The sequence below is a fragment of the Sinocyclocheilus anshuiensis genome, unplaced genomic scaffold (genome assembly GCF_001515605.1).
Source record: "Sinocyclocheilus anshuiensis isolate Anshui unplaced genomic scaffold, SAMN03320099.WGS_v1.1 scaffold275, whole genome shotgun sequence".
Classification (NCBI taxonomy): Eukaryota; Metazoa; Chordata; class Actinopteri; order Cypriniformes; family Cyprinidae; genus Sinocyclocheilus; species Sinocyclocheilus anshuiensis.
The window spans coordinates 57937-73003 of NW_015549569.1; the positions used below are offsets into that span (position 1 = coordinate 57937).

At 38.1% G+C, this 15067-nt stretch overlaps 2 protein-coding genes across 4 annotated transcripts in view; one reads left to right on the forward strand and one right to left on the reverse strand.

Annotated features, from left to right (window-relative positions):
• Positions 1-6253, forward strand: part of LOC107657325 (RING finger protein 10) — a 20838-nt gene extending 14585 nt beyond the window's left edge. For both annotated transcript variants that reach the window (XM_016445367.1, XM_016445366.1), the window contains exons 12-17: positions 1927-2028; positions 2181-2318; positions 2391-2482; positions 2670-2727; positions 4048-4215; positions 5165-6253. In XM_016445367.1, the coding sequence (XP_016300853.1) occupies positions 1927-2028; positions 2181-2318; positions 2391-2482; positions 2670-2727; positions 4048-4215; positions 5165-5238 (632 nt within the window). In that variant the 3' untranslated portion in view covers positions 5239-6253. The remainder of the gene's footprint in view (positions 1-1926; positions 2029-2180; positions 2319-2390; positions 2483-2669; positions 2728-4047; positions 4216-5164) is intronic.
• Positions 6254-7590: 1337 nt separating this feature from the next.
• LOC107657328 (putative aminopeptidase W07G4.4) overlaps positions 7591-15067 on the reverse strand; it is an 11063-nt gene continuing 3586 nt past the window's right edge. For both annotated transcript variants that reach the window (XM_016445371.1, XM_016445370.1), the window contains exons 6-16: positions 12511-12632; positions 12301-12400; positions 12154-12229; positions 11955-12040; positions 11771-11875; positions 11611-11686; positions 11405-11523; positions 10072-10155; positions 8531-8588; positions 8272-8453; positions 7591-8167 (exon numbers count right to left, since the gene is read on the reverse strand). In XM_016445371.1, the coding sequence (XP_016300857.1) occupies positions 8039-8167; positions 8272-8453; positions 8531-8588; positions 10072-10155; positions 11405-11523; positions 11611-11686; positions 11771-11875; positions 11955-12040; positions 12154-12229; positions 12301-12400; positions 12511-12632 (1137 nt within the window). In that variant the 3' untranslated portion in view covers positions 7591-8038. The remainder of the gene's footprint in view (positions 8168-8271; positions 8454-8530; positions 8589-10071; positions 10156-11404; positions 11524-11610; positions 11687-11770; positions 11876-11954; positions 12041-12153; positions 12230-12300; positions 12401-12510; positions 12633-15067) is intronic.

Sequence of the window (15067 nt, forward strand, 5' to 3'; positions counted from 1 at the left end):
TTCTTGGACCACTTCTCTTCTCTGTCTACATGGCATCACTAGGTTCTGTCATTCAGAAACATGGCTTTTCATATCACTTTTCCTTGTTTTAATTCTAGCCAAAAAGCCATGTGTTGACTGTGAAACAGTAGACTTTAATTATGTGCATTTATGGTGTAATTACTAAATTTCCATGTCAATCCATGTTAATTTTACCGTGAATAACGTGCTGTCACTTTAATTCAGCGCGTGCAGCACAGCAGAAATAGATTCCGTGCGTAAACGATCGCAGCATGACTGTTGCAGACGCACCGCTCCTGGAGCGCACTGCCGGACCGCAATCGCGTGCAGTGTGAACGCTCTGAGCCCTAACCAAACCAGTTACAGCTCGAGCTCCTCATTTAGCGATATAGGCTACTCCTCAATTTCACGTCCGTTTTCCGTGATGTCACTCCGCACTGTCGCACAGAAATATGTCAACAACTAGACGTTATCGTTATTATCGCAGGAAGACTAATTCTTATCGTGGGGAGAATTTTTACCGGTATATCGCAAATAAGATATCGCCCATCCCTACTACGGCAAGCTCAAATCGCGATTTTATGGCTCTTTCGATTAATCGCACAGCCCTAAACTCAACCTTGCCAAGACAGAACTGCTTGTGGTTCCATCAAACCCATCGTTTCATCACAATTTCACCATCCAGTTAGACACATCAACCACAACTCCTTCAAAAAAAAGCCAGAAACCTTGGAGTTGTGATTGATGATCAGCTGACTTTCTCAGACCACATTGCTAAAACTGCCCGGTCCTGCAGATTTGATTTATTCAACATCAAGAAGATCAGGCCCTTTCTTTCGGAACATGCTTCACAACTCCTTGTTCAAGCTCTTGTTCTGTCCAGGCTGGACTATTGCAATGCTCTCTTGGCAGGTCTTCCAGCCAGTTCTATCAAACCTTTACAATTAATCCAGAACACTGCAGCAAGATTAATTTAATGAGCCGAAAAGAATGCACGTCACACCTCTGTTTATCCATTTGCACTGGCTACCAATAGCTGCTCATGGAAAATTCAAGGCATTGATGTTTGCCTACAAAACCACCACTGGCTATGCACCCATTTACCTAAATTAATTACTTCAGACTTCTGTGCCCTCTAGAAGCTTGCATTCTGCAAGTGAACGTAGCTTTACTGTGCCATCCCAAAGAGGCAAAAAATCACTTTCACACTTTTAAATTAAATGTTCCCTCCTGGTGGAATGACCTGCCCAACTCAGTTCTTAAAAAACAAAACAAAAAAAAAACCTAACACTTGCTTCTCTAATCTTTTTGTATTCTATTTTTTATTTTTATTTATTATAAAATTAACAAAAGTAAAAAAGGCCTCTAACACTAGCTTGCTCTATTCTTTTTCTAATCTATCGGTTTTCTTTTTATTTATTATATAATAAAAAAAAAACCTTGCTACATGTACTGTGCGTTAAGCTAACTGAGACTTGTTATAGCACTTGCATATCATTGCTCTTTTGTTGATTTTAATTGCTTCCATTGTCCTCATTTGTAAGTCGCTTTGGATAAAAGCGTCTGCTAAATTACTAAATGTAAATGTAATATTTTTGTGAAAACCGTGGTATGTTTTTCCAGGATTATTTGATGAATAGAAAGTTCAATAGAACTGCATTTATTTGAAGACATTTTATATAAATAAATAAATGAAATATATATATATAATTTGAAATTATACTTTTTGTATAAATGTCTGGTCACTTGGGATCAATTTAAAGCATTCTTGCTGAAGTATGTATGAATCAATTATGTTTGATGTTTTGATTGCTCTTTTATTAATTGAACTTTGAGACCAAAAAAATGTAAAAATTTATTGGTAAATGGTTATTAGTTTAGTCCTACAAAAGTATTTTTTTATTTTTTTTTGTCACTTTCTGACAGATGACTTGGAGAAACGGAAGCGCCATAGACAGAAGAAAGCAAGGGATGAAAAGAGAAGGGAGAAGAGGATCGAAATTGAGGAAAACAGGAAACACGGGAAATGTGAGAATTTAATTCCTGTTTTTCTGGGAATATATGGCATACATTTTCATGAAAATAGACAAAATGTCTGATTGTAGAACATTTAGCTTAATTCGGGGTGGTGTTAGTGATTTGCCAGGGTGTGATTATTGAATTTATCTTTGTGTCTTCAGATCCAGAGGTGCACATTGGGCTGGAGAACCTCCAGCATTTTCCTGCTTTTGGATCTCCACCTCAGAGCGGCTCACAGGTGCAGCTCCCAGAGTTCCTGCTGGGACCTCTGTCTCCTCTGAGCAGCAGCCCTTCATCAGGTAACACTCATCCTCTCTTGCCCTGGCCTCCAGTGGTTAGTCTCCTGTGCTTATTGCCTGTTTTTATTTCAGATGGAGTGATGTTTCCTAATCTGAGTGAGCACAGTCCATCTCCGAGCGTAGCCAGTGTGGAAGAGGACTTTCACTGCATGTCCTTCGCTCAGGTTTACTCAGACTGCCTAAAGCACTTTGTTTCATGGTTATAACAAAAAAAATGGTCAACTTTGTAGCTTTCATGTGGTGGGAAAATCATTACTAAAATGAAATTTAAACAAATTTTAAATAGAGTAATAAAAACAACGGCATCTTGAGAGTTGTGAGTATCTAAATGTACTATATTTATGTGTGCAGATGCTGAAAGATGGGAAAGCCCGTGTGGATGCCGGGCCTAAAACCACCCCAAAGAAAGGTGAGCATCCTGTCATCTAGGGATGCGCCGATATTTATCAGCCGGTTTTTGATTATTTTAAAGCCTTCAGCATATCGAAAATGGCATGAAAAGGGCCGATACCGATGGTTATTAATTAACTGCATGGAGACGAGTTGCATGTCTGTTGCATAATCCAACGTTTTTCTCTGGGCAAAATTAAATACTTGCCCAAACAAAATAAAATCTGTCCAAAATATAGTTTGTCAGACGGCATAGTACGGCCATATGCAAACGTGACGCTGACGCATCCGACCAGTGAAATGCCCGCTCTCAGCTGTAAATTCATCATAGGTAAGTCGCAATGGCAATGCACCAGTGTTTCTGTGAACGGAGAAAACGGAATAAAACTATATAGGCTACATAAAAAGGAATATATAGGCCTATACACAAAATATATTTCACTTAAATCAGTTTCGGATAATTGTAACGTGCTCCGAAGTTCACGGGGGAAAAAAACCAGACTGCAGAAAGTAGTTTCCTTTATTTTACAAAAGCTTTACAGTTTTGAATGATGTTTTGCTTCTATCTGTATGACAAACCAGCGTTGGTATGATCTTACCCGTAACAGTTGGGAAAACAATGCAGTGATCGCGTCGGTGCCTCACATGCACATACAACAAATTTTTGCTAATTTGACATTGCAGCTTGTTCATTATCAAAATAAAATACAGTTAAAGAAGCATAAAAAGTTACACTGCTCAATTTAAATAGTTTGTAGTACAGTCTGTGCCGTTCAGTGTGACCAGCGCCTCACTGCTGATATAGCCTATATGTGAAGGATGATGTTTTACGTTGATAATGCGAGTGAAGAACAAAGCCTATAGTTTAAATAATAGGTTAGCATCCAGATACTGCGTGAATATTGAAACATTTGGATTTGTGCAGAATGAGAGAGGTAGACTTCAGTTTTGTTTTTAAATTAATTCGTTTTGGCTTGATTATTATATTTAGCCTAAATACAACTTTAGAGGATTTGTTGTGGAGAGAAGGGAACTAAAATAGCCTAATTGGAACAGAGGAACGCAGGAACAGAAACATTCATATACCGATTCTGCTCGCAGTGAACCAATCCTTTTTTTCCCTCTCATTTTTAAGCCCTGCTTTATGCAATTGACCAATATCGTATCGGAATCGGCCAATAGTTGTTTGTTAAAATCGGTATCGGCCAAAAAAAAAAAATCCTATCAGTGCATCCCTACTGTCATCACTTGACTTAACTGTTGGCTCACTGGCTACACTGATTCCTAATAGTGTCATTTAGTAGTGATTTTTAGTGATTTGTATTTTTTTCCTCTACAGCTGACATGTTCCTGGCCCCTCCTGAGGCAGACTGTGATGGAGAGAGTGATGGCTCTGATCGGGTCCCAGTACCCAGTTTCCAAAACTCCTTCAGTCAGGCCTTTGAGCAGGCTTTGTCACAGCTGGACCATGGAAGTCAAACTCCAGCACAGGTTCTACCCATCCCTGGTGAGAAAACTCATTTTCCAACTCCCCTAGAGTTAAACAGTTGAGTTTTACTGTTTTTGAATACATTCAGCCGGTCTCCGGGTCTGGCGGTAGCACTTTTAGCTGTAGCTTAGCATAGATTGAATCTGATTAGACCATCTCGCTCAAAAATGACCACAAAGAGTTTCAATATTTTTCCTATTTAAAACTTGACTCTTCTGTAGTTACATCGTGTACTAAGACTGACGGAAAATGAAAAGTTGCGATTTTCTAGGCCGATATGGCTAGGAGCTATACTCTCATTCCAGTGTAATAATCAAGGAACTTTGCTGCCGTACCATGGGTGCAGCAGGCGCAATGATATTACGCAGCACCTGAAAATAGTCCCCAGCTAGGTAACTTCCAATAAGCCTATTTTCAGGCGCTGCGTAATATCATTGCGCCTGCTGTACCCATGGTACGGCAGTAAAGTTCTTTGATCATTTTTGAGCGAGATGCTAACGGTCTAATCAGATTCAATGATCTATGCTAAGCTACAGCTAAAAGTGCTACCGCCAGACCCGGAGATCGGCTGAATGGATTCGAAAACGGTACAACTCAACTGTTTAACTCTAGGGGAGTTGGAAAATGAGCCTATTTTCCAAAATAGTGGAGTGTTCCTTTTAAAGGGATCATTCACCCACAAATGAAAATTGTCATTTACTCCCCAAACCTGTATGAATTTCTTCTGCTGAACAAAAAAGATATCTTGAAGAATTTAGGGAACCAAACACTTAATGGTCCCCATTGTCTTCCATAGTTTTTTTTTTCCCTATATGGTGGGGTTCATCAGCTCATTTTTTTTTTATTATTATATAAAATGAACACTCTGAAACGGAGCATAAAAGCTTTTTTTTTTTTTTTTAAATCACTTTTGTTGTTTGCCATAATGTTTGTTACCCATGTGACCTTTCTTCTCTCTATTTTATAGATGAGAAAGGGGGTAAGAAGAAGAAGAAAAAGCAGAAGCTTCTGTTCAGCACCTCTATGGTTCACACCAAGTAAACGCTGAAGCCCACCCTTCACTCCTGTTTTTCTACCTTCTGCCTTATTCCTCCCATATGCTTAGGTTTCATTAGGTCCCTCAACAGCAGTTTCCCCTTCTTTTTTTCTTGCCCCTGTTGAATGAGACCCTCTCCAGACGTTCAGTGACCTGCAGGAAGTTCAGTAGCTCAGTGATTGTACAAACCATAGACTCAGTATTATAGATCAGACCCACAGTTGTCCAGTGTTTCTTAAAGAAGGGACATGTGCTGAAATTAAAGAGCTCTACATCAGGTACATTTGACACGGCGCTGTAGTTTAGAGCTGATGCTCCATTATTATCCAAAATGTGGGTGGAAAAAAATGACATGGTTTTTGGTTATGGGTTGCAGTTATATATTTTGGGGGGTCCTGAGATAGCAGTCAGCCAGCTGCAGAAATGTCCCTCCATCATGTCTAACACATTTGTACTTCAACCAAGGTGTTTAAAAATAAATAAAATTAAATTTAGCATTGCTAACAGCAGAAAAAATGTGAAGAACTTGTGGTGAGGATTATATGCATTTGAGTTCTTCTTCCTGTCAGGCACATACACACAGAACTATGCTGATTGTAACACGTTCTTGCTTGTTAATAAGCAGGAAGAAAAACGTGTGGTGGCATTTAAACAAACCAGTTCTGAGCTCTAGTCATGGACTTCAGTCTCTTACCAGCTGTTATCATCTGTCCAGCCTAAGAACTGCCTTTCACAATCAGACCCATTAATAATACGTAAAAAGACATCATTGTTCTGCTGGAAGAATTTAGTGGGTCTTTTAAGCACTTGACTTTGTTAGACCCTCCAACTCTTAGACAGGATTCAGAGCTGCTCATGTTCAATAGTGTTCAGATGTTAGAGGCATCAGAGACCAGCCGACTCCACTGCTTGCTACGTTTTCAGTGAAGAAAATATGTAAAGACCGAGAAAGGCTATATCAGGGGTGCCCAAACTCGGTCCTGGAGGGCCGGTGTCCTGAAGAGTTTAGCTCCAACCCCAATTAAAAAGGCTATATCAGGGGTGCCCAAACTCGGTCCTGGAGGGCCGGTGTCCTGCAGAGTTTAGCTCCAACTTGCCTCAACACACCTGCCTTCAAGTTTCTAGTATGCCTAGTAAGAGCTCGATTAGCTGGTTCAGGTGTGTTTAATTGGGGTTGGAGCTAAACTCTTCAGGACACCGGCCCTCCAGGACCGAGTTTGGGCACCTCTGGGCTATATAAAATGTTGTAGAGGGTTTAATTTTTCTCTTTATTTTATTTTTTTCTGTTGAAACCTGTGATACAGAACCTGCATATAGACTAAGTTGAATGAATAAAGGATTATTATGCACTGGCATTCTGTTTGACTTATTTAGAACCGATTTCATTTAACACTTTTAAAGACCATTCACATTTTTGTGAACATTTACATAGAAATATATTGTTTTCGGCTTTTTTGATTGTAATCTCATAGATGGCTTTGCAATAAAATGTTAAGTACAGGTTTATATTGATTTGGGTGTTTTCATAGTTTGTATGATCCTTGTGTTTGCGATTGTTTTGTGGTTTGAGTAAAATCTTTTATAGTAAAATAATTTATAGTTGCTTAATGTGGATTTTGCACGCTCTGACATGTGTACAACACTTTAAAAAAAAATAAATAAATTGTAGGTTTTCCATGGCTCATCAGCCTAAATAATTGTAAAATAATTATGGATATAATTAGCCGCCCATTTAACAGAAATTGCATTTAAAGACATGTAATGGTCATTCTCATTCATCTCAGTGGCTCACTTAAAAATTCTCATCCCTTAAGACTTATGTTCTCAATTAACAAAAAAAACAGTTCAAGAGAATTTGCTCATTTAAAATATCACTATTCAGTCCTGATTTTTTTTGTACTCCTTTAGATCATCCTCCGCTTAAGTGCTATGCAAAACTTAACTCGAACAGTAAAAATGTACACAACTTTTTTTAAACGGACAAATGTACAGACATTTAAAACCGATTCATGTTTTAAAATTGAGTTAAAATAGTAAATCAATACATTTTATTGAAATATTGAATTTTATAACTATTTGATCATCTAAAATTAGTTAAAAACAAAATAAAGCATTTTAGATGCACACTTTGAATAGAATTTTCAATAAATCAACTTTTTTTTGTCAATGACAAAATACTATGGCATTTCATAAACATTCACATATTCTATTCAGTATTCACAGAGACATTTATTCTTAAGGTCAACGATCAACGGGACTTCCAGTTGATAAAGAAAGCATCATGCTCCTTTTGTTTGCCAAATGCTTTTGATTTTTCATTACACATTTCTACAAAATGGGCAGTTATACGATATGCTGTGTTCTCACAGTATTACCAAAGTCACAGACGCAATTCAATATCAATCACTGGCTCGACTTCCCCACCTCCTCTTTCATGTCAGATCAACTGAGAAACTGCAAGGCTACTTTGGTTTGGTTAATTCACTTTAAACTCGTTAAATGCTTATTAGAAATTGGAAACCTGCACAGTACTAAAGAAAAATTGGATAAGATGGTGTTGCGTTGTGAATAAGAGGTGCGTAGAGGTTTTTAAGGACGTGAAGAGATGCATTTATGTAAATATGGAGCAGCAACAAAAGGATAAAATGGACAGTTCATCATAAAAGGAGCAAAGGTCATGATTTGCCCCAGTTTTACATGAACACACAACGTGTCAGGCGGAGCAGATATGAAAGCCATTAATAGATATATGGCACTAGACGGAAATAATTGAAATAATGAAGGATCAGAAAAATCATTGTGTATTTAAAGCTCCAGGTACTTTGTCACCATGGCAAGAATTGGGGCGCCTGTTGGGATGCCAGGGAAAGGGCCGCTGGATCCAGCAATGTCAATGTGGGAGTAAGGCAGAGGTTTGTCCGAGTCCAGTCCATGCTGTGGGACAAACATGCAGATGGTAAATGTATGTATTTTTACAAAAAAACGTACGTTTTTAATAAATCTTAAACTAATAATACACCCAGTTTGTATTTGTCTACCTTATCCAGTCCAGAAGCCATGATGAGGAAGGCGGCGGGCGTCTGGTGTCCACGTGGTGTGGCGGATGAGGGCAGGTTATTGGACTGCAGGATCTCCTCATACTCAGACTTCCCTTTGTGGAACTCGTAATCCTCCCGACGAATGGTGGACACCTCGAACAGATCTCCCAGCACCTCTCCCGCTGCCATACAAACCGATTTCACACAAATAAAGCTACATTTATGGAAGCAAAATCAAAGGCTTCTAAGCTCTTCTTACCTTTCTGCCACTGCAGAGCGTTTCCTGAGCGGTGAGCAGCACCGTTATCCATTATGATCTACAGGGACAGATAATAATTATATGTTTGATTTATATAGTGCCTTTCCCAAGCTCAAGGACACCTCACAATGACAATAGCAAATAAACAATCATTTCGTACATAATCACTTAGGTGGACAATTGGCCAAGTCCAAGACATGCGTGATTACAGTTGCGTATCGTAATAGTAGTGGAAAAAATCACATACTAACAGAGAACCATAACGGTTTAAGAAGAAACACATTATGACCGGTAGTATTGGTTGTACAGATACTTGAGTTTAGACTTAAATTCATGCAGTGTGGTTATTGTCTTAAGAGACGGGCAATGAGTTCCAAAGTTTAGGAGCAGTAACAGAAAGATCTGCCTCCCATAGATGATGGGCGAAGTCTCGGTATACAAAGAAGGTCACCTCCAGATGATCGAAGTGGTCGAGAGGGAATATAAGGAGAAAGTAAGTCAGAGAGATAAGTAGGAGCAAGACCATAGATTCACTTAAAGATAAGCAGAAGAATTTTGTAAATAATATGAGAGGACACGGGTAGCCAGTGGAGGTTAAATAGAATAGGAGTGATATGAGCAGACCGTTTAGTGCAAGTTAACATTCTCGTAGCAGAATTTTGATAAATGCATGTACTACTGATTCAGCATCTTTTGGGCTGACAAAGGAATGGAGTTTGGCAATACGGTAAAGTTGAAAAAAATGCAGCTTTAGAGAGTTTACTAATATAAGCACCTAGGTTTAATGAAGAGTCGAGAATGATACCTAAGTTTTTGACAGTGGCAGACAGAGAAATTGATGTAGCTTCAAAGTCAAGTCTGGGGGCATTAGTTATTTTGTTAGAGCTGGGGGACCGAGAAGTAAGATTTGAGAAACAAAAAATTGGAGTTTAGCCAGGTCTTTTACTCGTTGATGCATGACGATAGAGATGCAGTCTGGTGAATAGAGTCAGGTTGGCAAACTATATATCTGAATATCGTCGGCATAGCAATGGTACTGAAAACCATGGCAGGGAATAATTTGTCTGAGGGGCATAATGTACATAAATAATAATGGCCCGATAACTGAGCCCTGTTGAACACCCCGTGTTTGAGTAAGACAGTGGGAGATTTATAGTTCGGCATGGTGATGTAGTACTGTCTGTCTGTCAAACAGGAGGGAAACCAGAATAACGCAGCTCCTGAGATGCAAATCACTGAGAGGTGCAGGAGTAATAATTTATGACAGACAGTCTCAAAAGCTGAGCTGAGATCGAGTAATAAGAGAAAGGAAAGATTGCCAGAATCACCAGAAAGTAGGAGGCCATTAATAACTCTTACTAAAACAGTTTTAGTACTGTGATGTGAGTAAAAACCTGACTGAAATATATCAAACTGATCGTTGATATGAAGATGGAGATGGTCATAATGGAAATGGTTAAAGTACCACTGAAGTGTAATAAACACTGTTTTTTTCCTCAGCCATCAGAAGAGATGTAGGAGTAAGTTGTTGAAGTACTTACAGAATAATGCGGTCCCATGGCTCTGACAGCATGTCCTGTCAGAGTGGCTATAGTGAAGAGATGAGGAGACACTTCCTGCAATGCCTGGAGAAACACACAAGAGCTCTAGATCACCAAAAAGGATAATGTCATATTTAAAATAACTTGTTTTTCATTCCTGTAGCAGATCTAGACAGGTGGAGCTGGGGGAGGTAGAGGGTTTTTGAGGAACTCTGATAGCACACTACAGGGCCAGCTTACAGCGAACACACAACCAGACTATTTAAATGTTGAGCAAGCAATCTCACTAGTCTGATGTTAGCAGATTGCATGTAATGGACCTAATAGCCAACATTATCTGGAATTTCATGACTGAAATGAATATTATAATATATAAAATCATTACTAAACTAAACAAACATTTTAAAATTGTTTTCATTAATTGAAACAAAGATACAATTAAATATACATTTTTGATAAAGCAACACAAATTAATAACTGAAAAATAACAGATAAACATAAATAAAAATAAAACAAATTCAAAGTTGAAATTCAAATCAAAATTCCCAATTCTCACAATTAACAAGTTGCTTATTATCATGCCTATCATTAAAGGGGTCATATGATGCTGCTAAAAAGAACATTATTTTGTGTATTTGGTGTAATGAAATGTGTTTATGCACGAGGCATTTTAGGAGGGCGTGGACGAGTTTTTATAAAGAATATATCTTTGGGTTTGAGACTTTAGTCTTTGCAACTTTAGGGATCTTATCTATTCACGAACAGCTTGTAACACTCCAAAGAGAAAGGAAAACTTGAAATGGCATCATATGACCCCCTTTTAACATATCGGCTGTTTATTAGTACTTATAATGCATTTATTCTACATGACCATATTCTACAGCCCTAATCCTACCCAATACCTAAACTTAACAACTACCTTACTAACTATTAATAAGCAGTAAATTAGGAGTTTACTGAGGCAAAAGTCGTAGTTAATGGTTTGTTAATAGCGAGAATTGGACTTTAAAATAAAGTGTGACCATGTATATGAAGATGTGCTGTTAGCTCCAACATAAGCATCTATGCAAAGTCAACATTATATTTTTACTTATTCATAAGAGTAATGAAATGTGCTGCTGAAACTCAGAAGGTCTTTTAAAATTATATTCTGAGCAGGTGCTACACACAAGCAAATGAGATTTTCCTTCATTTCAATGTTTTGGCATCTTCGTTTTTTTTTTTTTTTGGTTCTGTCAGAGTATATTTTTATATAACAATTTGATTCTGATCTCATGATAGGGCCCATTTAAATCTTGAAATAGTAATGCAGGCTATTTTAGAGTGTATATACCTGCTCCTTCATCTCACACAGCAAGTCCACCATGACCATTCTTCCTTCAGCATCAGTGTTTCCAACTCGGATTCTACGACCGGCACGAGACACTACCAACTCGTCCGCTACATAGCAATCTGCCAAAAAAATCCAAAATTAAAAAGTGATCCATATTTAGCAAAAGACACCCAAACTGGTCACCATACGCACACAAAACTGCTTACCAGATCCGACACTGTTTCGCACCATTGCCATTGCACCCACAACCTTCACGTGTTTGGGCTTTAGTTTGGCTAAGATCTAAAAAATAAAAACAAATATACATTGATATTAGACTCTAACATTCTCATCAGTAAAAAAAGCAGGTGCATATGTGATTGGTACCTGGAAGAAGCCAGCAACCGCCGCAGATCCACATTTATCTCTGTGCATTCCAGCCATGACTCCTCCGGCCTTGATGTCAGCTCCACCGGTGTCATACGTGATGCCCTGCCACAACATACAATGTTCATATGTACTGGAAACTCTTCTATCCCTGGTGTCCAAGTATAGTTAACCTAAAACCCACCTTGCCAACCACCATGAGGGTCTGTTGAATGGGTCCTTCCCCACAGTACAGCAGCTTGATCACTCGGGCCTGGTGGCGCGGCACAGCTGAAGCACAAACATAATATATGAGCTATTTTATTTGCAATATATATTATTTCTGTTTTTGGAAAAGTGGCAGCACTGAAAATAAGTTTAGTGTTTGAAATAAAATATCTTACTGTTAGCACAGCGGTTGACCGCAGCCAAACACGGATACTCTTTCTCCAGAATATTTAAATGACTCACTACCGTCACCTAAGAAAGACATGGAGATGAATGAAGTATGTTGACTCTTACTGAGATGAGACGCTCACGTAGAAACTCACCGTTACAGGAGTATCCTTGAAAACTGCTTGCACATACTCAGCTACACGAGGGGCAGCCATTCGCTCCGGGTCAGAGCCACCGACGTCACGACAGACAAACCTATACCATTCACAAATGATCCCTTTTACTGATTTTTGTACACAATGGATCATAGCAGACACCTGGTTAATCCAAAATCTTTGACCATATGAAATTCCACAGACTCATACCTGCCGCTCTCCAAAGCAGTGGCCAGCTCAGTAATGGCTTCTCCCTGCGCCCGGTTCTTCGCCCAGACGCCCAGCACAGCCACCTTATGAGGGGACGACTTGTGCTCCCTCACCTCTAAAGGCTGATGACACAGAAAAAAAACTAGGTTGTGTGTGTGTGTTAATTAATTAATATATCCACTTTATTTCAATTAACAAAACTATTTTCTTAATCAAATTTTTGGTTTAAAATAACAACACTGAGAAATCATTTTTGTTAAATGGAATAAAGTGACGTGACATGTGGCCAAGTATGGTGACCCATACTCGGAATTAGTGCTCTGCATTTACCCATCCAAAGTGCACACACACAGCAGTGAACACACACAGCAGTGAACACACACACAGAGCAGTGGGCAGCCATTTATGCTGCGGCGCCCGGGGAGCAGTTGGGGGTTCGGTGCCTTGCTCAAGGGCACTTCAGTCGTGGTATTGAAGGTGGGAGAGAGAATAAAGTATATATTAGTGCTGGGCAACGATTAAATCGCAATTAATCGCATCCATAAATATTTTCGAAATATATGCTGTATGTGTGTGTATTATATATACATAATAAATATACACAGTACACACACATATATTAAATAAACAAAAACGTTTATTTTGGATGCAATTAATCGCTGCCCAGCACTAATATATATATACACACTACCGTTCAAAAGTTTGGGATCAGATTTTTCATATTTTTACCAAAGTTTCTTGTGCTCATCAAGGCTGTATTTATTTGACCAAAAATACAGAAAAAACCCTGTTATTTTGTGAAATATTATTGCAATTTAAAATAACATTTTCTATTTTAATATACTTTAAAATATAATTTATTCCTGGGATGCAAAGCTGAATTTTCAGCATCATTACTCCAGTCTTCAGTATCACATGATCCTTCAGAAATCATTCTAATATGCTGATTTATTATCAATGTTGGAAACAGTTGTGCTGCTTAATATCTTTTGGGACCTGTGATACTTTTTTTCAGAATTCTTTGATTAAAAAAAAGGAGTAAAAAAACAGGGTTTATTCAAAATATAAATGTTGTGTAACAACATACACTAGTATTTAAAAGTAAAAGTTTGGGGTTTAGTACATTTTTTCTTTCTTTTTTTTTTTTGAAGAAATTAATACTTTTATTCAGCAAGGATGTGTTAAATGGATTAAAAGTGATAGTAAAGATTTGTTTTGAATAAATGCTGCCCTTTTTAACTTTTTATTCATCAAAGAAAAAAGTATCACAGGTTCCAAAAAAAATATTAAGCAGCACAACAGTTTCAACACAATAAATCAGCATATTAGAATGATTTCTGAAGGATCATGTGACACTGAAGACTGGAGTAATGGCTGCTGTAAATTTAGCACTGCGTCACAGAAATAAATTATATTTTAAAGTACAATAAAATAGGAAACCAATATTAGAAATTGCAATAATATTTTACAATATCCCTTTTTTTCTTTATTTTTGATCAAATAAATGCAGCCTTGGTGAGCATATAAGAGACTCCGTTAAAAAAAAAAACACTAAACATCTTACTGATCCCAACCTTTTGAACAGTTATGTTCATTAAGTCCTATTTAAGTCTAAAACTTAAGTTTATAACCCCATTTAGTGGTACTGTGGGTATACCGCGGTATGTGAAGCACCTTCAATATACCTTCAAGTCCCCAAACAGTACTGAAGAACACTAAATGATACAACATTCATCTACAACCATACCGTAAATAAAACTACTATGGTACATGTCCAAAAACATGGGTACTTCTGTGTATTGGTAATTGTCACAAACAATAGGCTACTAATACTATACAGCAATATACCGAAATTTGTTGACGGCTAAACTTGCGAAAGACATAAATAACGGTATATTCAGTTTGGGATTGCTTCATGTGCAGAATGCTCTCGAGGCGGCTACGGTTATTCTGGGCTCTATAAACACTGCTATCAGATGCTGCTGAGTCGAGCGCTTTTATTACAGCTGCACGCGCCGCGCGGGACACCGACCGCTCACTGCGCATGCGCCGCGCACCGAATATAGCGCCATATAACACGAGCACAAGATTGATTCAGTCCGACTCCAAGAGCTAGATAAAAATAGATGTAAAATATACATTCACAAATTATTAAATATTACTATGCTATTCCTAATAAAAGCAATGCACATTAATTTTTTATGAATTTATTTCAATAAATAAAATTAATTTAATAATATGATTAATGAATAACAACCTAATATTTAAATAAACAAAAAATGATTTTTTTTAAAGAAGGAAGACAATAGTCACATTTTTAACAACAAAAAATGTGTTTGAGATGGTTGTGTTGTGTCAGGGGATTCAGTTTTCTATCTACAGACAGGTTTACTTGGGATGGAGTGTGTGTGTGTGTGTCACCCTTCAGATGAGCTCTGACCCTCCACCTACACACCATCCTAAATATTTACAGGCCATGAACTGTGACCCGACCCACGCATGCACACCTATAACACTCGCTCCATCACCTGAGACACACTCACACTCACACACACAC